We start from the raw sequence: 24,197 nt of genomic DNA on the forward strand, positions 1-24,197 counted from the left end.
GAAAAGGAAGCTCAGGGAAGACCTCCTCGTTCTCTACAACTACCTGAAAGGAGGTTGTAGCAAGGTGGGTGTATTCTCCCAAGTAATAAGCAATAGGACAAGAGGAAACGGCCTCAAGTTGTGCCAAGGGAGGTTTAGACTGGATATTAGGAAAAATTTCTTCACTAAAAGCATTATCAAGCATTGGAACAGGTTGCCCAGGGAAGTGGTGGAGTCACCATCCCTGGAGGTGTTTAAAAGATGTGTAGATGTGGTGCTTAGGGATACAGTTTAGTGGTGGGCTTGGCAGTGTTCGGCTAACGATTGGACTCGATGATCTTAAGGGTCTTTTCCAACCTAAATGATTCTGTGATTCTAAAGCACACGTTTCTGAGTTCCTCAGATTGAAGTAGTCACTGCACAGGTGCTGTCCTCTTCAGCAGGAGGAACAGGATCTCAATACATGGATTTTCTGTCTCTCTTCTTGAAGGGGTCCTTGTCCTTTCTAGTGTTAATGCTATGTTATGTACTCCCTAACTCCATTAGTTCCTACATACACAATGTTCATGCACGCTAGGCTTTATCAGGCTATGAATATCTGTGAAGCCAATGAAATCACAGTTTCTGATCATCTCACTAGTTTTGTATGAAAATTTTCATATCAGCATCAGTTTAATGTCAACAACCTAACAATACCATTGTTGCACTGAATTTGTGAACTTCATGCAGTTCTGAAATCAATAAACTGCTATAATAGTTTACTGGAGCATTTTGCAGCTTTCTAGACTTAAAAAAAAATAACAATTACAGAAATCGAATACAAACAACCCTCCTGCCCCAGAGTCCCAGTAACGCATCAGCAGGGCAGCAGAAATCCCCCTACTATTCAGACTAACAGCATTAGCGAACCAGGTCTGTATATTTTCAGTGGCGTTCACAACTATTTCTGTCAGCAGAATACTGGGAGTTCCAGTGGTGTCCAGGATTTGCAAAAGATAGTGGTCACGGTGCTTTCAGCCCCTGTCTTAACCTCACCCTCCATTACTTCAGTTCATGTAGCTTTTTACTCTCAGCCTACATCCATCTAGTGGCTTTGCCTCCCGCCCCCCACTCCTCTGAGTGCCTTGTGCTTAATTCACCATTTTCTAACTAACTGTCCCTTCAGGCTTGGCTCCTCAACCTGCGGGAAGGAGGAGCACTGAAAGCACATCAGAGAGTGTCTCTCTGTAGCACTCCCTGGCCTATGAGAGGAGGAAGTCTGGCTCAACTGATTCAGTATTCTCCTAGGTCATACTTCATACAACCAGAATATGATGAGTTAGTTGTTAAAGTATAATACATTTCCTCAGTTTTCAGAAGCTCACAATTCAGCAAAAAAATTGGGGTCATCAAAAAGTATCCTTCTGAAAATGGAATGACTCTCTTAGCAGAATTCTAGCCCAGATCAGGAATGATGAAGCTCCTAGTTTAAGAACTATTTTCATATGGATAAAACCAGACACAGATTTATCAGGCAAGATGGAGCTTTTAACCTTCTTTAGTTTCCCCTCAGCTCTCCAACAGCATCAAGGAAGATAGTAAGCATTTCCCTCGTGTGATGCGGCTGCTCAGTTGTGCAGCCTTCCCAGTCATGTAAGTTATCGCCGCTCCCAAGCAGAACACTCCTTTTTCTTTTCTGAAAAGTGGCTAAGCTATTTTTGTCCAAATTTTCAAAAGAAGTCTTCAGCCTGAGGCAGAAATTCAGCATGAGAAATTTCTGCCCAAATTATTAAAGAATGGTGGAGTTACAAACTACTAAAAACAGATGGAGTTTGGCACAAGAAATCACAGATGCCATCACTTATGGCCTACATACTCTGAGTATTTATATTGTAACACATATACGAATGTGAATATCCAGTACCACTCAGCAGAGTACTTGTTTTTCTTACCTTCTATGTTCCTTTAAAAAAAAACATTACACAGGTTCTATGGCTGCAATAACAATCTTCAAGAAATGTACTTCCAAGTAGCTAGAGGCTGTTAGGTCAACCTTCCAGTGAGCAATCAGATTGCAAGAAGCTCCTTACCTTGATACAAAAATCAATAATCACTTTATCCTTACTTGATGTTTTAGTTCAGCGTAACAGTGCAACCAGCAGAGAATAAGGCAGAAACAGAGACAGAGGGGTCTGAGCAGATACTAAGAAAGCTAATGGAGTGGATGTTAATTTCTTGAAAGAAGTCGTCATGCAAACAGAGAACAAAAACCTTTCAACGCTTAACTAAAAAGGCAGTAATTATACATTCTTCTGGGGTGGAAAATCTATTGTAAACACCATTTGTAGAACAAAATCTAGCTTTGACTCTTCCCTGTTTTATAATAGTGCAGAAGGAAAAGGTGGATATTCTAATAATTGTTAGATGCAAAGAATTAATTTAAGAACGAAAGCCAGTTTAGCAAGAATGAGGAGATAAGACAGTTTACATTAGAGCCTTGGTATCTTCTTGGTGGATCCATTTTTTAAATCACAGAACCATAGAATAATTTGGTTTGGAAGGGACCTTTAAAGGACATCTAGTCCATCCCTCCTGCAGTGAGCAGGGACATCTTGAACTAGATCAGGTTGCTCAGAGCCCCATCCAACCTGGCCTTGAATGTTTCCAGGGATGGGACATCTACCACCTCTCTGGGCAACCTGTTCCAATGTCTCGCCACTCTCACTGTAAAAAATGTATTCCTTATATCTAGTCTAAATATACCCTCCCTTAGTTTAAAACCATTACCCCTTGTCCTATCACAACACACCCTGCTAGAAAGTTTGTCCCCATCTTTCTTATAAGCCTCCTTTAAGTACTAGAAGGCTGCTACAAGGTCTCCCTGCAGTCTTCTCCAGGCTGAACAGCCCCAACTCTCTCAGCCTTTCCTCACAGCAGAGGTGCTCCAGCCCTCAGATCATCTTTGTGGCCCTCCTCTAGACACGCTCCAACAGGTCCATGTCTTTCCTGTGCTGAGGGCTCCAGAGCTGGATGTAGGACTCCAGGTGGGGTCTCACCAGAGCAGAGCAGAGGGGCAGAATCCCCTCTGTCGACCTGCTGGCCACGCTGCTTTTGGTGCAGCCCAGGATATGGTTGGCCTTCTGGGCTGTGAGTGCACGTTGCCAGCTCATGTCCAGCTTTTCATCCACCAGTACCCTCAAGACCTTCTCAGCAGGGCTGCTCTCAATCCCTCCATCCCCTAGCCTGTATTGATACCGAGGGTTGCCCCGACCCAGGCACAGGACCCTGCACATGGCCTTGTTGAACCTCATGAGGTTCACAGGGGCCCATTATCAAGCTTGTCCAGGTCCCTCTGGATGGCATCCCGTCCTTCTGGCATGTCAACTGCACCACTCAGCTTGGTGTCATCTGCAAACTTGCTGAGGATGCACTCTATCTCACTGTCTACGTTATTGTCAAATCAACTTGGATTAAAACAGGGGACACATTTAGGGTTCCAGGCAACACAGGAACAGCTGTGCATTTCCCTGTTTATTTGATTTATATTGTTACCAATCGATTCCATACAGGACAAGCACCTTCTGGTATTACAAAGATTCACTACAGTGAATTAGAGTGGCTCCATGGAAATCAGTCCTAAACTGGTAACACAGCAGAAGAAATCAAGCCAGACTCTATATCTAGTATCTAAAGCAAGACATCAGTGGCTACAGATAATCTGGGAAAATAACTATAAATTTTAAACCAAGGGAACTAACTTTGCCTAACTGAAAAAAAAGATATGAAAGTAACCTCTTGATCTCAGGAACGAAAATTATTGGTAAGCAAAGCCTGCCTCTATGGCTTGACTTTCTCTGTTAGCATTGCCAGATGGAACCCACACCACTAGGGAATTGTATGAATTCTAATAGACTTCCATTTTTGCCTCTTCACATTTTCTGGACATAGTTTCAAAGGAGTTTAATATCCGACCTACCTTCTAGACAAAGATTTAACAGTAAATGAAGACTGACTTACTTCCATTATTGTAGTTAAGCCAGAACATTTGGGTAAAATTCAGGCCTTGCTGCATTCAATGGGAAATTTCCTACGAACTTCCAGGATTTCATTTCAGCTGTCTTCTCTGTTCTTGTGTAGGAGAACTGACTACAACTAGGCAGAGATGATGCATTGTTCTTCACAGTCTGCACCTGCGTCTAATTTGGTCTTGCAGCTAGAGCTACACAGCAAAGCAGTTGACAGCTACTGGAGAGAACAGTCTGGAAACTGTCAGCTCACAGAGATACTTTTTGAGCTCTCGCTCTTTGGAATAAGTTCTTTTCTGTTTAATCAAAGGAAAAGTATTTTTGTTAAGAAACTTCATGTTCCAAATAAGAATGCTGTTAAGCCAGGGAATGAAAATATGAAATAGCTGTTTGTTACCAGTGCTGCAAATCATCTGTGAAAGCCTTCACAAACACAGCAGATGCAGACTGCTAAATCCTTCCACTTCATGACAGCACTGAACTGCTGACGGAATTGTGCTTTCCATAGAGAAGAGTGAGCAAGTACCATATATGTAAAGCATATATGCATCAGTTACGATTAGCAAGTGAAGCAGATGCCATATTCATGTGACAATGTAATATTGTATAGCCAGATAAAATTTCACATGTGGGTATACACACGTACACACAAGCAAAACTAGGTTCTGTACATCCACAGTATTAAATTACACTAAATTTTGAGTGGTGTCATGACTGACAATATAGCATAAAAACAATGCAACATTCAAGTTGTGCATCTAATTGTGTATGTGTGTATACATGTATATATTCAACTACATTTCCCTCCCCATAATTATGCACAGGGATAACAATGTTTCCATTATAACTTTCCCAGCAATGATCTGAAAATCAGTAAGCATAATTTTCTTTTGCTGCAAATGGAAAGCTGGAGGCTGAACTCAAGGCTGAATTTAAAGTTTTGGAAAAGTTGACTAAGAATTTTAAGACAATGCTGTAAAAAGCAAAACATTTTATAGATAAATGACTCAGGGCTGAAATTTAAAGCATTTAGCTTGACAGATGTATATATATACACACACACAGATAAAAGGAGGCTTTGTACATTCACAGTGTGAAATGACTGTGAATCTACAAAATTCTCAAATGTCTCATTACTTCCAGCATAGCATAAAGTCTATTCAGTATTCAGGTTATGCATTTAATTGCTTGCATATCTGTTGCAATTTATTACTAAAAATCTTCTAATTTAATATCCCAGATTGGTAAAATAGTCATAAATGATTCTGTTGTTATTTTGCCTCATTGGCCTTCTACTCTGTTCTGCCAGACCTTCTTGTTACTTAGCCTACCTTTAGCCTCCAGCATTTGTGATCTTCAGCTTGCTGGAAATTAGGGCAATATCCATAAAAGGATGTTTCAACTTAGTTTACCCTGCCTCAGACCCAGAAAGCAGGTTCATAGACCTATATTTGGTACTAAGAATAGAATTTATACCCGGCCAACATTCTAGCCAATGGGAAACACTGAAGATCGTGAAATCTCACCTCTCTTAAGTGTTTGGAGCACTTAATACCGAGCTGCAGAAATGCATCTAGGACTAGACCAACATCCATAATTCACAATAACTTTGTGGGGGGCTTAGAAGTCTAAGTTGTCTATGTTTAGCTCTGATGCTTAGCTCACTCTTTAGTGGTTGTCCTCTGGGATAACTGTTCAATGCTGAAAACATGCAGGAAATGGGAGATTCACCACAGAAAAATTCTCCCTGCCCCATGGACACTGAGATACCTAAAAACCAAGGTACAGGTGTTAAAGACGGTGCCTTGATGCTAGCTTCTGCCTTCTGCTAAGATCCCTCATCATCTTTTTACTGGTGCCGAGATCCCCCTCATTTTCCTTGACATGAGCCTTAGTTCGTTGTTGTGAAAGCTTCAGCCTTTCACAAACGATTCTAAAATTTACTCCCGAGCTTTTGCACAGGCCCAAGAGCAGTAACTTTAGTGGAAGCAAGCCAGTTCTGAAATCTATTTCACTAACATCACCTCTTACAAAAGCCTCACATCTAAGCCATGCATGTGCAAAACAGCACTACTGAGTAACTTCCTTCAAATTCTTCTTAAAGTGTAAGATCACTCGATCCCACGAACGCAGGCGAGGAGTGGCACTGGGACAGAAGGGCCCACGACTTCAGCGGGATTTCAGCAATCAGAGGCAGCAAGTCCCCCCGGCGCACTAATTTACCCCAGCCACCGCCGCCCACACCTTGCTCTCCAGGCTGTTTTAAACGTTTCCAGCTGTGGAGTTCAGCCTCTTTCATGAAGTAAAATGAAAATAAAATAAAATCAAATGAAATGAAATCAAAAAAGCCACGTCACCCCCGGAGCTGACGCCCCAGCCCTCTCGACCAAACGCAACGGGGGTCTCAGCCCCGACGGCGGCCCGGGGCTCCCCCCGCCACCTCCTCCCCCCGCTCCGACCAGGCCCCCGCAAGCCCCCTCCGGCACAGCGGGGGGCGAAGGGGGACGAAGGGAGTCCCCGTCCCCGCCTCTTCCCCAGGCACCCCGGGGGCACAGGCCGCAGCCGCCGTACCCGCCCCGGCCGCCGGTCGGCCCGGCGCTGGTTTCCGGTGGGACTTTGTGCCGCAGCGTTTCCCTTCCCCCTCCTCGGCTCGGCTCTGCCCGGCCCGGCACGGCCCGGCGGCCGTCTCCCCGCTGCCCATGCAGTCGCGGGTGCTGTGCCTGGGCGGCGGGGCCGGGGGCCCCGCCGGGCGCAGGGTCCGCCTGCTCCTGCGGCAGGTGCTGGGCGGCGGCGCGGCCGCGGCGCGCTCCGGCAGCCGGGAGCTCAGGGCGCTGCACGGCTCAGGTAACGACCCCCGGCCTGGCCCGGCCCGGCCCGGCCCGGCCCGGGCCGCCCTGCGGCCTCCCGCCGGGCTTCCCTCGCCTCGGCCAGCCCCCGGGCCCTGACACCGGGTCTGGGGGTGTGGGCAGCCCGGCTCTTTCCTCAGCCGGGCGGCCCGAGGGAGGCCTGGAGGCAAGTTACCCCCTCAGAGGCTGCTGATTTCCCCCCTGAGGGGTAGGGGCTGCTGGTTACCCCCCTGAGGGGTAGGGGCTGCTGGTTTCCCCCCTGAGGGGTAGGGGCTGCTGGTTCCCCGCTGAGGGGTAGGGGCTGCTGGTTTCCCCCCTCATGGGCTGCTGGTTTCCCCCTTAGGGGTAAGGGCTGCTGGTTTGCCCAGTTTGCGCTGCCGTTCCTGTTTCTCCTGAAGGCCGTGAGTGTTGCGTGAGAGGAGAGGGCAGAGTTCAGTCGCGGGCTCGCAGGGACGCCGAGCGTGGCTTTCCGTAGCTGCTCTTTCAAAGTGTTTCACCCGCATGGAGGCGAGGAGCAGCCCCGCAGCCTGTACCTGCGGGAACCACGCTTCTCCGTCAAGCGGCCTGTTACCGTCTTGCGAAGTCTTCTGTTTCTGCATTGCGTGGCTTTGTCCTGCCACTAAGGCGAAGTCATGTCCGTGTCAGGGGTTGCCGAGGCTGATGCACGTTGGAGCGCGCCTGCCTGCGGCATCTATGGTAATGAGAGCAGGGGTTGACCTTGAGGTAGCATATGCTAGGAGGGATGACCTGAGCTGTCCTGGAGTATCCTCTGGTGACCTTTGAGACAGATGACAGGCCTGTGCAGAGCAGAAGTGGCCTTTGGATACGGTGACAGATGCCCGTGGTAGCTGGCACTCTGCTGGATGAATGCCAAAAGCAACAAAGCTACTAAATACGGAGTGAGTGGTGAGCATCTGTAAATTACGGAGGTAGAATGACAGCAAGTGATTCTGATGGTGGGGTACTCGCTGAAGCTCTTAATTACACCCCTTTAATACCGTTTATCTCAATTTTTATTTTTTTTAATCTGTTTATGAGGTGACCAGTTCATTTCTTTAAATATAGGTTTGGTTGCTCAAAGGTTTCTCAAGAAGGAAGCCTTTGAGGAATTGATAACCATAAAATTCCTTCAAGAATCTTTGAATAGAATATAGTTTATTTGTGAAAAGTACTAAAAAAAAGAGGGTTATTTACCTTAAAATGAATAGGAATAAAAGGGAAGAAGTTAAAAATGTGTGAAACAAGCACCTGAAGAAGGTAACTCAGGATTTTTCAGCCCTTTGTTGGGGTGAGTAACCTTAAGAACAAAGAAGAAATTCAGCCAAATTAAATGGTAGCAAATGCAGTGTTAATAAAAATACTTCGTAGTTTCCATGTGCTATGGGATATAACTGAGTGTAACTTAGCAATATTCATGAACACTTTGTATATGTATATGAATAATAGGAGTATTCCCAGTTACAATCAATTATAGTAATAGTTTTGGTAGAAAGATTTAAATCTCAAAGCTCTAGACAATCTTGTAGTTTATTAAAGGCAGGCTAAGAGATAATATTAGGGATATTTGCCCTCTCAGCACCTGAGACATTCATTATAGTGCTTCCTGTGCTCCTGTGAATTTGGGACCTTGATATTAGGAATACTGTTTATTATTTGTTTGGGGTTTTTTAAAATTAATTTTATTTTAAACATGGTTGCATGTCCTCTTGAAGTCCCTATCACTCTTTTGAAGTTACTGAAGTTGCAGAGAGATGGTCTGAAATTTTGTGTGCAGTACGTGTTTTTGTTATTTCTGTGCAGCTGCTGTAATGACAAGTCTTGCTGTAAGCAGTGTTGAGGCTGCATGCCTCTTCCTTACTGATAAAGAAAATGTTTCTGAAAGGGATGGAAGCTGTTAACAGTTAAGTAAACAGCAAGTTGTTGTCTACCCAGTAATTTGGATTTGACATCCCTCCCAGTCTGGATTTACTATCTGTGATGGCACCTTTTAAGTGTAAGGGAGAAACTTGTCAGGTTTTTTGTCCTGTTGTATGTGAAGGAGTTATGCTCAGCTTTTTAGCTTTGTCTTTGTAATGTGAATATGGCTTGCTGGTGCACTGGGGGCTGTGGAGGAACTGCTGGAGCTTTCTAGTGGCAAAGCTTAAGAGAAATCTGAAAATGAAAGGCACACAGTAACTAAAAAATAATGGGAATAGGTATGAAGCGTTTGGATTTGTGCAACTTATTTAATGAGGGAAACTTCATTGATAGTAACAAATGGAAGGATGAGTATCGGGTTCGTTTTTTTTAATGTAGGTTTCATGTTTCCTTCCAAAAGACTAAAGAAAAGTCAAGTTTTTGTAGACTGCAGAGTTATTTGTGATGAATTATTGTTTTAAACACGATATGATCTGAACAAAGTGAAGTTCTATGTAACTCAGTTCACTGGTGTTTTCTTACTTGCATCTCTCTGTATGTAATGTGAAACTTTTGAAAAAATCTGACAGAATACACAGTATCAGAGATGCTTGAAGAGGTTGGTGGGAACAAATGCTGAATTTGGTGAAAACTGAAAAGCTGAAAAATCAAAAATCATATCCTGTCAGATAGTACAGGCAAAGAAAGGTCTCTTGTATGCTTTGCTGCTCAATGTACAGAAACCAGCTTACATTTTGTCACTTGTATAGACCAAAGTATCTGCTAGTTTAATTCACTGTTTTCTGCAGCTCTGCCTGTCCATGTTCGCTTCCTGTGCTTTCCAAAACCTGGTCAGTCCCAATTTCTAATCAAAACTCGTGTTTAAAGCCTGAAGGATCCAGGTAACACATAGAAGGGTGTCTGCTGAGTAGAACCCAGTCAGTTGTGAAAACTGTATCACACTTCAGAATCCTGTAATGTTAATCATCAGTGTACAGGATCTAAGTGATTATGTTAAAAATTTATAATCTGAAAGAAGACTATGAATGGGACCATGTGTTTAGCAGGATTTTTGGGTTTTTTTTTCCGTGTCTATCACTGTCCAAAGACTAAAGACCTGGTTGATGATGGATGTAAATACTTTCCAGCATATTCCCTTTTCCAACTTTCTTGTTGAAGTTTATATGTTGAGCTGGGAGTGTGGTTCTGACAGTATTTTTTTCACTGGCAAAACCTATTTAAGAGACTTCATTCTTTCATCTTTCTCTTAACATTGCTGTTATTGTTCACTGCCTCCGTAATTGTACTTAATGGGGCTGCATTGTAGTGACTGAAACGATTCCAGTGGTTTGATTTACAGTGAGGTCTTACGAACAGTTGTTGCGTCAGCGCAACTGAGAAGGCAGCAGATGGAAACGGGAATTTTCAAAGCCAGTTGTCCATGAAAGTTTGTGGGGTTATGAGTTATTTCAAATTATTTTAACATTTAAAAGAGAAGAGTTTGGTGGCAAAAAAAATAGTGCCTTTTGTTAGATGCACTGATACAGCTGGAAGAAAGGGATGAGCTGTCAGGAAGATAAGCTTCTGTATGCTCTTTGGTAGGGTTTAGCTGTTGTTCCCATGAGTAGATGTCAGTAAATAGCTTCTGAGTTTTAATATTTGGCAGCAGTTCAAAATGTAAATTTTCTGTTTAGCAGCTGTTACAGTCCTGATACAGCGTTGACGTGTTCTGCAAGTCCTGCCCATTTTAATACTTAAGGCTGAAGTTGAACCTGCTTGGCAGGCTCAGGGACTCAGGATAGTTGTACTGGAGATAGTGAATTTTAAAGCTGTTTTGTCTGTTTTGGTATCTTTTCAGTAAATGGGAATTTTAAAAAAGAAAACATCTATTGCTTTTCAGTTGTAGTTTCTTTTTAGTTGTAATACATATCGAAATTACACTAACACATTTGATACGTAAGCTTAGTTTAGAATAGATTGATAGTTTGGCTTTTCTGCACTGAGCAAACTGTACTTTAGGAATCTTTATGTAGTTTTAAAACACTATAAGCTAATTTTCATGTAAGTAGGATTGGTCACGGGAGATTTGAAAGGGAACGCTGGAGAGGTGGTGGGCATCTGTTACTGTAAGACTTACGGGGATGTTGCGGATATCGCTTTCTACAGGCAGAAAGAAGAAACCTCCTGCTCATGGGTCCTTGTGCTGGAATCAGGGTGATTTCAACCATGCAGACACCTGCTAGGAGGGCAGTTTGGCATAGTGCATGTGTTCTTAGTAGTTTCTAGACTGTGTTGGTAAAAATTTTGTAATGCAGGTGCCAGAGAGCCTGGTCAGGAGTAACTCTTCATCTGCAGCTTACATGTAGGGGAGAGCTGTGGCTGATTTGGGCAGATTCAGGAGTCTGGAGTTAAGGACTGCAGGCTTTCACTTATGCAGGAGATTGGTAGGTAGAATCCCTCAGATAACAACCATGAAGAATAACGGTGCCCAGGAGAGCTTGAAGATTTTTAAAGAAAACTTAATGACAGCTCAGGAATGGATGGTTCCAAAGTGCAGAAAGATTTGATATTTCAGCAGAAGGTCTGCATGGCCAAGCAGGGAACTTCTTGATGAACTAAAACACAAAAAGGGGGCATAAAAAAGTGCTGTTGAGTATGTAGGGACAAAATCCCTACTGTGTGACAAACTGCAGATCTTTAGTCCAGAAGGACCTCGATAAACTTGAGGACTGGGCCAACAGAAAGCTCAATAAGTTTAATGAGGAGAAGCGTCAAGTTCTGCTACTGGACTTAAGTGTTTCTGTGTGTCACTACAGGCTGGGGAGGGACTGGCTGAGTAGTAGCTTTGTGGAAAAGGCTGTGGGGTTGTGGTGGATTTCTGGTTGAATATGAGCCAGCACCTCATAGCAAATAAGGTGAACCGCAGACTGGGCTACATTAGGAGGAGCGTGGGCAGTGGTAAAGGGAGGGTTCATCTCTAGAAAGCACTGGGGAGGCTCTGCCTGGAATGCTGTGTCCAGTTTTGGGTTCCCTAGTTCTAGGGTGATATTGAGAAACCGATGGCATCCACTTGAAGGATACCAAAATTGTTAGAGGCCTAGAGCACCTCATGGTAAGGAGAAGCTGAGTGATCGGGGCTTGTTAGTTTTGCAAGGAGAGGCCTAACAGAGGAGAAATCTGTTTGCAACTTAAAATTGTGGTTACAGAGATGATGAAGTCTCTCTCTAATACATAGTGGTGGATAATATATCAAGAGGCAGTCATCATAAATTGGGGCTTGGGAGGCTCACACTGGATGGTAGGACAAGCTTATTTACAGTAGTAGAACAGCAGGGGAAGAGGTTGGCTGGAAAGGCTGTGGAGTGTCCATCTTTGAAAGTTTTTGAGACTCAGTCAGCCAGAGCCATAACTCATCAGATCTCGTCTTGGTGATAAGCTGGTGTTGAGCGGGAAGTTTGAGAAGACGTCCTCCAGAGTCCCCTCCAATCAGTATTTCTAACGTGTTTTGGTAACTGAGGAAATGGACAGCCTAATGCTTCTTTCATGTGCTGAGTATATTACTAAGACATATTCTGAAAAGTATGTATCAAGCCTATGTGAGATCATGGCATTTAACATATTTAAAACTGACTTTTTACATCGTAACACTTCTGTGATTGGGCATCATCAGACTCCATACCTTTAGGGTATGCTGTTGGCCTGAACAGAAAGTAGCTCTCTGCTAAGAAATGAGTGTAAGCTTCCTACATGACTGGATGTCATAGCAGATTCTACGTTCATGTTGTCGATCCTGAAGTAATGCAGAAAAACGGAGGAAAAGATTCACTGCTTGGAGTAAATACAAAGATTTTGTTTTAATGATACTTTGGACTTTAATCAGTAAAGAGGATCATTGGCTGGTCTGAAGTACGTAATTGAAAAATCAAACACTGGCTTCAAAACTCAAAGTTAAAAAAATAAATCTAACAATAATGAACAGAAATTGGGTAATAAATTTTGTATTTGAATTAATTGTTTTGGTTTCTTAGAGGGAAAGACTTTCTTTTGCTCAGAAAAAGGACAACTTAAGTGAAGATTTTTTTTTTTGCTTAGGTTGGAGATGGGTTTTGTTGTGTAAACATCCAACTATTTCAGTGTTGTCAGTCTGCAGCGTCATATCGGCAGCAGCTGAGCTCCAGTTCATCTGTATGTGAAGGCAGCGGTGATCAAGGAGCAAACCTAGTGAGTGCAGGGAGTGTGTTTCTGTCCCTCCTACTTGTGTTTGGGAGGCTGCCACTACCAGTATAAGATGCAGAATGGGTCACAGTGTTACTCAGTGACTGTATGTAATGTTTGCAGCCATGAAGATGGCCAGTAAGAGCTGGTATGAAATGAGAGAAGTAAGTTGTGTAGACAGGGATACTTTTCTTTCCGAGTAATGTATTCAGAAAAGTTGAGGAAAAAGAAAAAACAAATCCTGGGAAGTGTAATTTCTGTTTCTTCAAAATAATTCGGCTCTTCAAGGATGAGGGCTGATGCCCTTTGCTGTGCACTTATTGACATGTGCTGAATAAATATGAGTTAAAAGCATCTTCCCCCTCACCACCCCCCGTTCACATTATAATGAAATTAAGACCTGGAAAGATACATTTGAATATAATATAGATTCTGAGCTTTCCTCTAACAGCTGTGATCTAATCACACAGAAATTAATGTTAGCAGAGTTTAGCACTTTCACAGTTTTAATATGCTCTTGCTGTTTCTGGCTTTTGAGACCAGATGGATGGTCTGTGTACAAGTGAATGTGTAATATACTAAGATAACTGTTGTAATCTCACATAAATTCAGGACTAAAGAGGCCAAAAGGCAATAATTTCAGCCACCTAAAAACTCAGTGTTCCTAAGGCTTTGTTCTACCGTCTTATAAAAACCCTGATAATATAAAGATTTACAGATGAGATTTGAACTGTGTTGTCCACTCTTAAAATAAACACATGTATAGATCTGTGCAGGATGTTTTCTTTCACTGTAGAATTTCTTTATTTAAAAATAGCCAATTCACATTTATTCATTTCTTTCTTTTTTCTTGATGTTATTTGTGATTTGTCAGTTCTTAAATTGTAGTTGAGATGCAATCTGTTTATCTTCAGACATGACCAGCATTGCTGTAAATAATTTAAACAGCAGTGGCTTTTTCTTCTCAACACATGGGAAAAAAACAGTAGCATCAGGGAATAGTCTCTTCTTTGGAGGGGGAGAGGAGAAGAGAGATATTTGGTGTGATACTAGCTTTTAAATAGAAGACCGATCAAAGGTCCTCAGTGCGCAATAAAGCTGCATCTTCAAGAAGCCTTCTTACTGAGATTAAAACATAAAAACATCCACAGTGGGTCAGAACGAAGGTCCATCAAGTCCTACTATTCCGTATCAGAGAACGGTGAGTGGGAGATGCTGGGGGACAATGAAAGCACAGGGCATTCACGCAGGGGTGCTCTGCCAAAGGGCTCTCCCAGCCTCTGGCTGCCTCCTTTGCAGCTCAGGCGCTTGGAGCTGGAGGTGGTTCCTTTCTGTTCAGTGTCCCTCAGTGGACTGAGTGCAAGAAATAAGCCTGCTCTCCTGAAGAGCCCTTGTCAGTTGTAGTAAAAAGCAGATGTAGACATTAATATTACTTTCTGTCTAAAATGTGACTCTAAAGGACAGAGTGCAGTGCACTCGGTGTGTTGCAGTTGCTGGCTGGCTGTGCGCGCATGTGCAAATTGCCATTTTGCCAGGGGTGCAGTTCACACCTGACTGTTCCAGAGGCAGTAGAAGGAGCTTCTTGCATGTATAGAGGCTATATTCCTATCTTCTTGTTTCGTAGAGTCTCTTCAGGGTCCTGTTATTGGGGCATGATCTTTACATGCTGCCAATTTGTGACACGTATTGCACAGGCTCTTTAATGACCTGCTTCGTCTGTGTGTTGTCTGCGTCCTGAATGGGATGTCCCCCTTACCTTTTGGATTCTGACTTTTTTGGCTCTTGTTTTGTTTCAGCAGCCGTATATCTTTGTGTACATCAGCCACTGCTTGTATCCCACTGTTTTCCCCAAAGGCTGTGGTGCCCAAGATTACTGTTTTCTGTTTGGGAGATAAGAAATCAGGGGCACAACTTCACTGCTTGCCTAAGCAAGCCTGATGTAGGCTACAAAGTCTCCACTGCAAAACCCCTTATGTATGGCTTTTGTCGACAATAACGTGGTAGTAGCTTGTGAGATGGGTTGGAGTATTCCTGGGCTATTCCATAATTTGCAGTGGGGTCAAATAATTTGGGATACATGTTCTCAAATTAAGAGTCTCATTGATCTAACACCACCATTATACCAAGCAAGTTGTCAGTTTTTTGCCAGATGATGAAACATTAGAAAGAGCCAGTCCAGGATGACATCTGTTAAAGTTTGGAAATGCAGTGGAAATGGAGTAACCGAATATGAGATTTTAAACAAATACAGAAGAAACAAATGAGACAAGGAAATATAGCCCAGGTGGAAGTGTGTGATTAGTGGGCTAATCCCCCTTGTGCTCATTAGCTAGGAAAATAGACTCTACTGTCTTGGTTTATTGTTTCTTAAAGTTCTTTTAAACACTGATAATATTTTTGCTTTGTGGATAGATGCAAGCTGGAGGAAACATTTGTCTTCAGGCAGCATCAAGCCTGTGAAAAACTGAATGCCCTGACTGTATGCTTGGGATTTTGAGTGCTCAGCTCTCTCCACATCTTGCTTATAGTTCCCTCCCAGCTCATTTTTCATGGAAGTTTGTAGGGTCCATTGATGGAGGTGGTTCCTTTCTGTTCAGTGTCCCTCAGTGGACTGAGTGCAAGAAATAAGCCTGCTGGGATTATTTGTGGAATTTTTGGACATAATTACATGTGTTGATCAAGGGTTAGCATGTTATGGATTGACATAAATACCACCAGAAGAGATACATTTTCCATTTTTCACCTAAACCAAACTAAGTTGTGGTTTGTTGGGTTTTTTTTCCCCCCCTGGGAGTACAGGAAATCAACTAAGGCTTTTCAGTACTGTCCCAATAAAGTACGTAATTAGAATTCTCTCCTGTAGATTATATCATCATTCCAATGTATTGAAAAAGTCTGACACCTTTTTGTTTTGGCATTTTGTCCCTGCTGTGTTCTGAAAGACTCTGTGTGCATGAAAGAGTATTTACAACTTGAGCTGAGGTGATTTAAGCTAGGAGCTAATTAGTCCTGTACTCTTGTCTCATTGCATGTTGGCTGGGGAATGGTGAGAAAATAAACTGGCACTAATTTCCTAAGGATCTATCGGGCAATCTGCCTTTTTTAGAATGTTTGAATTCTTCCTAACTAAGCTAATGAGAGAGCTGTCAACTTTTGCAGGAGGTGGTGGGCTCCTAGAATGTTTTCATCAACTTGGAGTCATTTTGGTCAATCCTTTAGCTGTTCCCCAGTGAGAAAGAGTGATTGGAGCTGCAGCAGAAGAAAGGGAAAGGGAAATGATGCTTAGGCTGTAAAATAGTTTTTCTTACTTTAAACCTTAGAGAAACAGGCAAAACCCAGGGAGAGCCAAATCCTAGATTTTACTCACTGCAGTAGTTGTGTCTTTTGTCCAGTGGCTCTCTTCGATTTAAGATATATACAATTCCCTGAATGGGAACCAGGCCCCAAAGCCATTGTGGGACTTTCTGTTGGAGTGAGTTTGAATGCTTCAGGCTGAAGAGGGCATTTGAACTGCAAATTCAGCAAGGGCCAGGAAATTAGCTAAAGCCTTGGACTGCTGCCCAATGGTTAGCTTAGCCCCAGCTCTGTTTGGGACCATTCCACTTCTTGGCTTCTGTACAGATCTGCCAGAGAAGGGTGCTTAACTCTAGCAGGGAGGATGGGAACTGCTTGGTGCTGCTTGTTCTTAGGAACAGGGATGAAGCCTTGGCCACCTTCTGTTTAGCAGTACTGCTGTTGCCTAAGTCTCCTGCTGTCTGGCAAGCCACTGAAGCACTGTATTGTTGCATAAAATGCGGGAACAACCAACAGCTTACCACCTCTGCCAATATTTTAGTGAAAAAAATAGGGAGCTGATTATTTGGACTTCAGGAGCAACAGAAAGACTCGTGCAGGCGTGTATGTCAGGCTGTGAATCCCAGTCTCAGCATCATTGTTAAGCCTTTAAGTTTGGGAGGAAATCAGCTATAATCCTTTCTTCACCGCTTCCTGTTTGTTGCTGTAGGTGGTTCTCCTCTAGTCCTAAATGTGTAACCTTTCCCGTGGATTCTGTGGGTCATGTCAGAACCTGGGGATTCTCCATCCTGTGAGATGAGCGTAACATCTGGGTATGCTGAAAGAGAATTGCGTTTGAGTGCGAAACTTAGAGTCACTGCTGACTGAAAGGAGAGCTGGTGTATGTATGGGACGAGTTTTAGTTGCTTCTGTTAATTTGGACAAGCTTCCTCTTCCGCATCTCCCTCTCTGGTTCCAGCGTTGGTCCTCCGAACTCTTTGACTCTTTGTGCAGTACTGTAGATGGGCAACTGTTGACTGGGTCCTCTTGGATAGAGTAGGACAAGGTGCAGATGTACAAAAGGATTTTTAGAGATGGATCTTGTTCGTGGGCTATGTGTTTTCTACATCTTGTTTCTGAGAAAATCACAAGAAACAGTTCCAAAACTTGGCCTCGATGGAAAGGTAGCGTAATCAGAGTGCTGCGGCACAGCTGCACCCCTGTGCAGCAGTCTTACTCCAGTAATCCTCTCCATCCTCACAAGTGCGCTACCGTGCCTGTTGAGCAGTGAAGGTTGTGTTGTCGTCAGCAACCGTAGTGGAAAAAACCAGCATTTTACTAGAGTCATCTTAGTTTCATGGTCTTAATACTTGTGAACTCATTTCCGTGGCCCAGATGGTCTCTTGGGAAAAAAAAAGCCAACAACTTGGAGTTTGTTAACAGTCTGTGGCTCCTTTTCTTGGCTTCACAGGTTTTGGGTGTTATGCTGTTTTTCTGTGTGACCACCACCGCCTTGATGCTCACCCATTTCCTGGCGGCAAACTAGATTTCACTTCTGATTTCCACAAGAAAGTACACAGGGCATGCCCTGCAATTTAATTCAAGCCTGTGGTTGCAGAAAGACAGATAAGATGGGCAGGTCCTAGTAAGAGACCAGTAAATAAGATGGCCGGGTTCTTTAGTTTTTGTGAAGTCTGGAGCAAGAAATGCTTGAGAGGTCTCAAACCTTGGAAAGGTGCCAGGTTCTGCAGCCGTACAGTCAGCGAGTCCAGGAAGGGCCCACTGACACGAGTATGTCATTTTGTACCTCCAGCAGCTACTGTTTCAAGCTGCTTGAAAACTCGGGAAAATCATCACCCCTACAAGTGTTTCCCCCTGCTAGTTCTGCAGACAAACAGGCTAAAGATTTCATTTCAATAAATCAATGATGATAGCTGGAATGGGGTTCTACAGTGAGCTTGAATTCCATAGCTCCCAACAAAGTAAGTTATGGTTATAACAACAGCAACAAAAGAAAAAAAGTCAAGGAATATTAATTAAATTCAAATTGTCCTGGTACCTGATCTACTGAAAAGCAGCAGAGCCTAATTAGTAAACTAGTAGTTCTCAAACACATTAGAGGCTGCTTTGTAAACAGTCAGCCTTACCACAGCAAGCTTATGATTTAAACTTCAATATAAGGACATTAAACACTTTAAAAGTATCTGGGAACTGAAAGACTTCTTTTCTCTTTTTTAGGTGATACTGTCACTATTGGAGATGTGTCTTTTAAACTCAAAACACCGAAGAACCCAGAACTTGTTCCACAGAACTACAGTAAGAATCTGGTTTCCTTTTGAATGAGTTTCAAGGCTTTATTCAAAAACCTTTTACTCACTCAAGTCACCATGCATGCTTTACTAAGATTATCTAAGAAATATGTTTTGAAAAAGCCTGCAATTTGGGGAAAGCTATCTTTGCCGAGTTCTTTACTGTATCTCTGGTTGAGCTGGTTATATAGGAATCTCTTAACTTTGAATGTAACTTGTCCTGTTGGTCATTGGGACAGTAAAAGGATCATTTGTGTATGTTTAAGTGTTTTGTTCAAAAGGGGTCTCATCCAGCAATAACTTTTAAAAATAATACAGTAATGTCAAATTGTTTGGTCATAAAACTGTGGTGGTTTAAAATTATCATTCAATCGCAATATGATTATATGTCCTAGGAGTTTTCCGCTGTATGGCAGGTGTATGATATTCTTCTACTGTGATATTTAGTATTCCCAGATTGTCACGTTATTGTTGTTAGCAAACATACAGACCTTTGCAATCCATCAAGTTAATGAGAAGTCAATCGCATAGTGATAAAAATGCTGTCAAATACTTACGAAAGACACAGCCAATTATGCTCATTAACAATGTGCATATATGTACTTCCATTTAATTCACATTATGTTTTGATACCTTATTAAAAATGCCACAGATTTGCAGCCATCCGTATTTCCTGTTTGTTTGTTGAGAATGCATGCTGCTTGAGCTTTCCCTTTTGCACTGTGGGTCAGCAAGTGAATCATGCATTAAGAGGAGTGTGCCCAGCAGATCGAGAGCAGTTCTTCTCCCTTGCTACTCTGCCCTAGTGAGGCCACACCTGGAGTCCTGTGTCCAGTTGTGGACTCCCCAGTTCAAGAAAGATGAGGAGCTACTGGAGAGAGTCCAGCGGAGGGCTACGAGGATAATGAGGGGACTGGAGCATCTCTCCTATGAGGAAAGGCTGAGGGAGCTGGGCTTGTTTAGCCTGAAGAAAAGGCTGAGAGGGGACCTTATAAATGCTTATAAATATCTGAAGGGTGGGTGTCAGGAGGATGGGGCCAGACTCTTTTCAGTGGTGCCCAGCGACAGGACAAGGGGCAACGGGCACAAACTGAAGCATAGGAAGTTCCGTCTGAGCATGAGGAAGAACTTCTTCCCTCTGAGGGTGACAGAGCCCTGGAACACGCTGCCCAGGGAGGTTGTGGAGTCTCCTTCTCTGGAGATATTCAAGACCCACCTGGAGGAGGTCCTGTGCAGCCTGCTGTAGGTGACCCTGCTTTGGCAGGGAGGTTGGACTGGATGACCCACAGAGGACCCTTCCAACCCCGAACATTCTGTGATTCTGTGCTGTTTTCATTGTGGCATTTCCTAGGACAGTACAGGCCAACTATTTCCTGAGTATCCAGAATGATCAGTTGCCATTTGTTCAGTACTTTCACATGTAGGCTGCTTGAGTCTGAAATTAAAAAAAAAAAAAACACCACAAAAAACACTAACAACTGATTTTTCCACACAGATAACTTTTCAGATAAAAATCAAGCACACATGGCGTTCTGAGTCTTATACTATGCTTAGACAGAGCCAAGCACTGAGAACTCCCAGTAACTGTCCTTGCTGGGCTTGTGAGGTTCTACAGCTGGAAGCTGAGTGTAGTCATTCCCTTCGAGTGAATTTGCTTTCCAACGTGTCTAAATTCATTCCATGGAATGGACACCAGAAAGCAGACACCAAGAAAACTGCTGGTGCACTCAGTTTTTTTGGTTTCATTTATTCCTTTAGAAGGATGGCATTGATAATATCAGCAGTGGACTTGCCACTGCCTAGCTGGCAGGATGGCAAGTAACTGCTGGGAGAGCGATACTGAGGGCAAGAGGGATGGGTGGTATGGGTGTTCAGGGAGTGCTACTGGTGCAGCATCGGAAAGGGCAGGAGTTGCTGCGTGAAGGCTTATATTGTTGCGTTCTTAGGCAACAGTACTCCAGTTCATCCGACAGGCTTTAGGTGGCCCTGCTTGAGCAGGAGGGTTAGACAAGATGACATCCAGAGATTCCTTCGAACCTCAACAGTTTTGTGTTTCTGTGGTTTCCTGATTTTGTAGTAACCACGGGGTAGTAGACTTGTATTGCTATTGGCATGTGTAGATTACTGTTTCTTAACTTTATGGTGACGTGCAACATTTCTTCTGAAATGTTTGTCCTCCAAGAAGTGTAGCAGGAATATAGAATCATAGTCCAAGTTGGAAGGGACCTTTAAAGGTCATCTGGCTCAACCCACCAGCAATGAGCAGGGACATCTTCAACTAGGTCAGAGAGCAGTATAGAGGAGGATTTTGTTTGCTTTCAGTCTTTGACTAGTGTGAAGTCTGCCAGTAGCCTCGTAGGCCAGATCGCTGATCTACATCTGGATTCTGCGCTGCTTAATTCCCATAACCCAGTAGGCATCACACCATGACGCTTTCCTACTGGGTGATTTAAAGTACCAAGGATATCCAATGCCATGTGTCAGCCCTTGCTGTTACAGGGTGGCCCATGAGCAAAAGGCTTCTGTTTTAGACTGTAATGACACATCCCATACCTCTCAAGTTCCCTGAGAATGCAGCCAAACAGTTGAGAAATGCTGCTCTGTATTTTACTTAGCATCTTAAATGATAGAGTTTTGCTTTTCATCATTTATTTTGCAAGTCTGTTGTCGCATTTTGATCGTGAAGTGAGGACATCAGTTGTCTATGTCAATGACTAATGTGATCTGTTCCACTTATTTACATTTTTTGTAGATTTTTTTGCTTTCTGGTTTTCTGTGCTGTACCATATCTGTTAATTTTAACAATGCCTCCCTGCCTTCCGCTCTTTGACACCATGCCAGTCACTTATTACATGTTTTGGTCAGTCTTCACTTTTCAGTGAGATAAATGTTAGCTCGAAGTTGCTGTATCAGCATCTCTTTCACTTCTTTGGACTAGGAAGGTAAGAGAATTATGAAAACATTTGGTAGAGTGAAAGAATCAGAGATTTTTCTAGTTAATGATTAGAAGAAGGAAAAAGTGGTTGAAAACTAATCTGATAGCAAAAAAGTTATTAAACGTGGAGCTGTACAAAAAGATGGGATCTTAAGTAAAATCTGATACTTCAACTAAAAATAACGTTTATTAGCACATATTAGGTGTATTATTAGATTTTTGGGGTTTTTTTAATTCATCATGACTGAAAGGAGCCTATGTCATGCTAGAGATACTGTTCATAAGTATTCAAGTAGTTACGGTAAGATTACTTAAGGTACAAGATTTTGCTTATGAACCTAAATATTATGTTAGTTAAAATTAAGTTCGGTAGAATGCTCATGTATTTAATAACTGAAAATCGATTTCAAATACTGGAGTACAATTTCTTTGTATATTTAAATTTTGGATTTTTTTTTTTATCCCTTAGAGCTTAAGTTCTATAGTGATGTTACTACGGAGAACAAAGTTGTATTCCATTGGTAAACTTAAGTAGACTGTGTTGGTTTCATGTCAATTACCTCCTTATGAGGCATTTAGAGAGTGTGTACATTACTTAACACATTTTTTTTCTTGTTTTAAGAGTACTTTTTGTTTTGCTGTGTGAATCATTGCTATAGATAAAAGATGTTTTGGTGTAAAATATATTAATGTAATTGCATATTTATACTAATCTATAAACTGAAATGTTATGTATTTTGAAATTTTATTGTAGTAACTAATATTACATTTAGATGACCAAGATACTTACCTGGTTGCCTTTATACTGAAACTAGAAATAATTTGGGTGTCGATTTAAGTGGGAAATATCCCTGCAAAGATCTCAGACATTGTAATGTTTGCAGTGGCGTAAGAACGGAGAGGAGGGAATTTACTAGTACTGCATATGATATGGTTTTCTAGCTCATCATTTGTGTAGACTAGAATGTTTCTGCTTTTGTTATTCTGACAGATAAAAGCCATGTTAAAATGCAGTGATGTTGAAAGCGCATATCCATAATTTACTGCAAATTTTAGGGATGTTATAACTTATTCTAAACACAGGATTATTATTCTAGGCTTAAAAATAACTTCATAAATCTGAAAAAAATTGTAACACAATAAGGAATGTAAATATATTAAGTACCTACAAAACTTTACATTTGTTATTTTGTCACATAATTAATATCAAAATATTTCATTCTTTGTGTGAGCAAATTAAGCTGATTTTTAAATCCTCTGTTGAACCTTGTTACATTTTGCAGAAATGCATACGATAGGTACCGCTGTTTACCTCAAGTTTTCATGTCTTTGCTTTTCACATTTTATCCTGGGCACCTAGCAAGTTCTGTATGAAGTACTCCATTTTGTGTGTCAATGTAAAATATTAATTTGTTTTGCTGTTGTTGGCAAATGGCTTTTTCTTGGAATACAATAATTAAAGGTACATAAAATCTGAATTGTTCTTATTTTTCTTTTTAAGTGACAAGTAAAATGAGTCATACACGAGGGAATTTTGTTAATGGGATTTCTGACATAACTGTGTCTTACATGTTCTAGAAAGAGGGCACTTATTTTTGCACTGCTTGTTCTTTTATCAGTAAAAATAAAACCTACATTTTTAGAATCTCACCATGCGTGAAAAGCACGGTTATTTCTTTAATTATACTTTGGAGAAATTTTGTACCACTTTCCATGATAGCTTATATCTAAAATTGAGTTGTGAGAATGCACATTAATTTTTTTAATGTTGCATTCATGTCAGTGTGCTGCTTTCGTTAATGGTTTCTGGAAATTTTACAAAAATGTCAATGCACCTGATATTAATCTTGACAAAAGAATTCCTGCCATAGCTCTCCCAGGACACTTTGCTCAATGATGGCAAATCCTCTTTAAGGCAGGAAAAGGGATGTCCTCTTGCAACACCACGTTGGCTCTGCTGCTCTCTGAAGGTGTGAGTGCATTTGAGAGTTTGCTGTAGTTATGTTATGTGCAGCTGCATTGAATTGTGGAAGATGCATTTCAAAGAGTGTGTGGTTTGGTGCCAGGTGTCCCCAGTCTGAGCACCCTCCCCAATCTGTGATAAAAAGCGACATTGCTTGTATACAAGGGGCAGAGTGGTAAATCCTGTTAGTTTTGTTGGTTGAGATACATGCAAGACTAATTATCATGAGGAATTTTAAACAGAGGTTTTGTGTATATAATAGTGGAATACAAAAAAAAATGGCGCTAAATGGATTTCTGTGTTTGATCAAGAGAAGTGTGGCCAGCAGGTCGAGGGAGGTGATTCTGCCCCTTTACTCCGCTCTTGCGAGACCCCACCCAGAGTACTGCGTCCGGCTCTGGAGCCCCCGACATAGGAAGGACATGGATGTGTTGGAGCGGGTCCAGAGGAGGGCCACGAAGATGATCAGTGGGCTGGAGTACTTCTCCTATGAGGACAGGCTGAGGGAGTTGGGGCTGTTCAGCCTGGAGAAGAGAAGGCTGTGCGGTGACCTTCTAAGAGCCTTCCGATACCTGAAGGGGGCCTACAGGAAGGATGGAGAGGGACTTTTTACAAGGGTGTGTAGTGATAGGACAGGGGGAAATGGCTGTAAATTAAAAGAGGGCCGGTTTAGATTAGATACTAGGAAGAAATTCTTCACCGTGAGGGTGGTGAAACACTGGCACAGGTTTCCCAGAGAAGCTGTGGCTGCCCCCTCCCTGGAAGTGTTCAAGGCCA

General features: G+C 42.4%; 1 protein-coding gene across 1 annotated transcript in view; it reads left to right on the top strand.

Moving 5' to 3' along the window:
- Window positions 1-6,662: 6,662 nt before the first annotated feature.
- The window catches only part of VWA8 (von Willebrand factor A domain containing 8), a 209,027-nt gene continuing 191,492 nt past the window's right edge, over window positions 6,663-24,197 (top strand). The window contains exons 1-2 of the mRNA XM_075422478.1: window positions 6,663-6,827; window positions 18,452-18,529. Of these exons, the coding sequence (XP_075278593.1) occupies window positions 6,683-6,827; window positions 18,452-18,529 (223 nt within the window). The 5' untranslated portion in view covers window positions 6,663-6,682. The remainder of the gene's footprint in view (window positions 6,828-18,451; window positions 18,530-24,197) is intronic.

The sequence above is a fragment of the Opisthocomus hoazin genome, chromosome 1 (assembly GCF_030867145.1).
Source record: "Opisthocomus hoazin isolate bOpiHoa1 chromosome 1, bOpiHoa1.hap1, whole genome shotgun sequence".
Classification (NCBI taxonomy): domain Eukaryota; kingdom Metazoa; phylum Chordata; class Aves; order Opisthocomiformes; family Opisthocomidae; genus Opisthocomus; species Opisthocomus hoazin.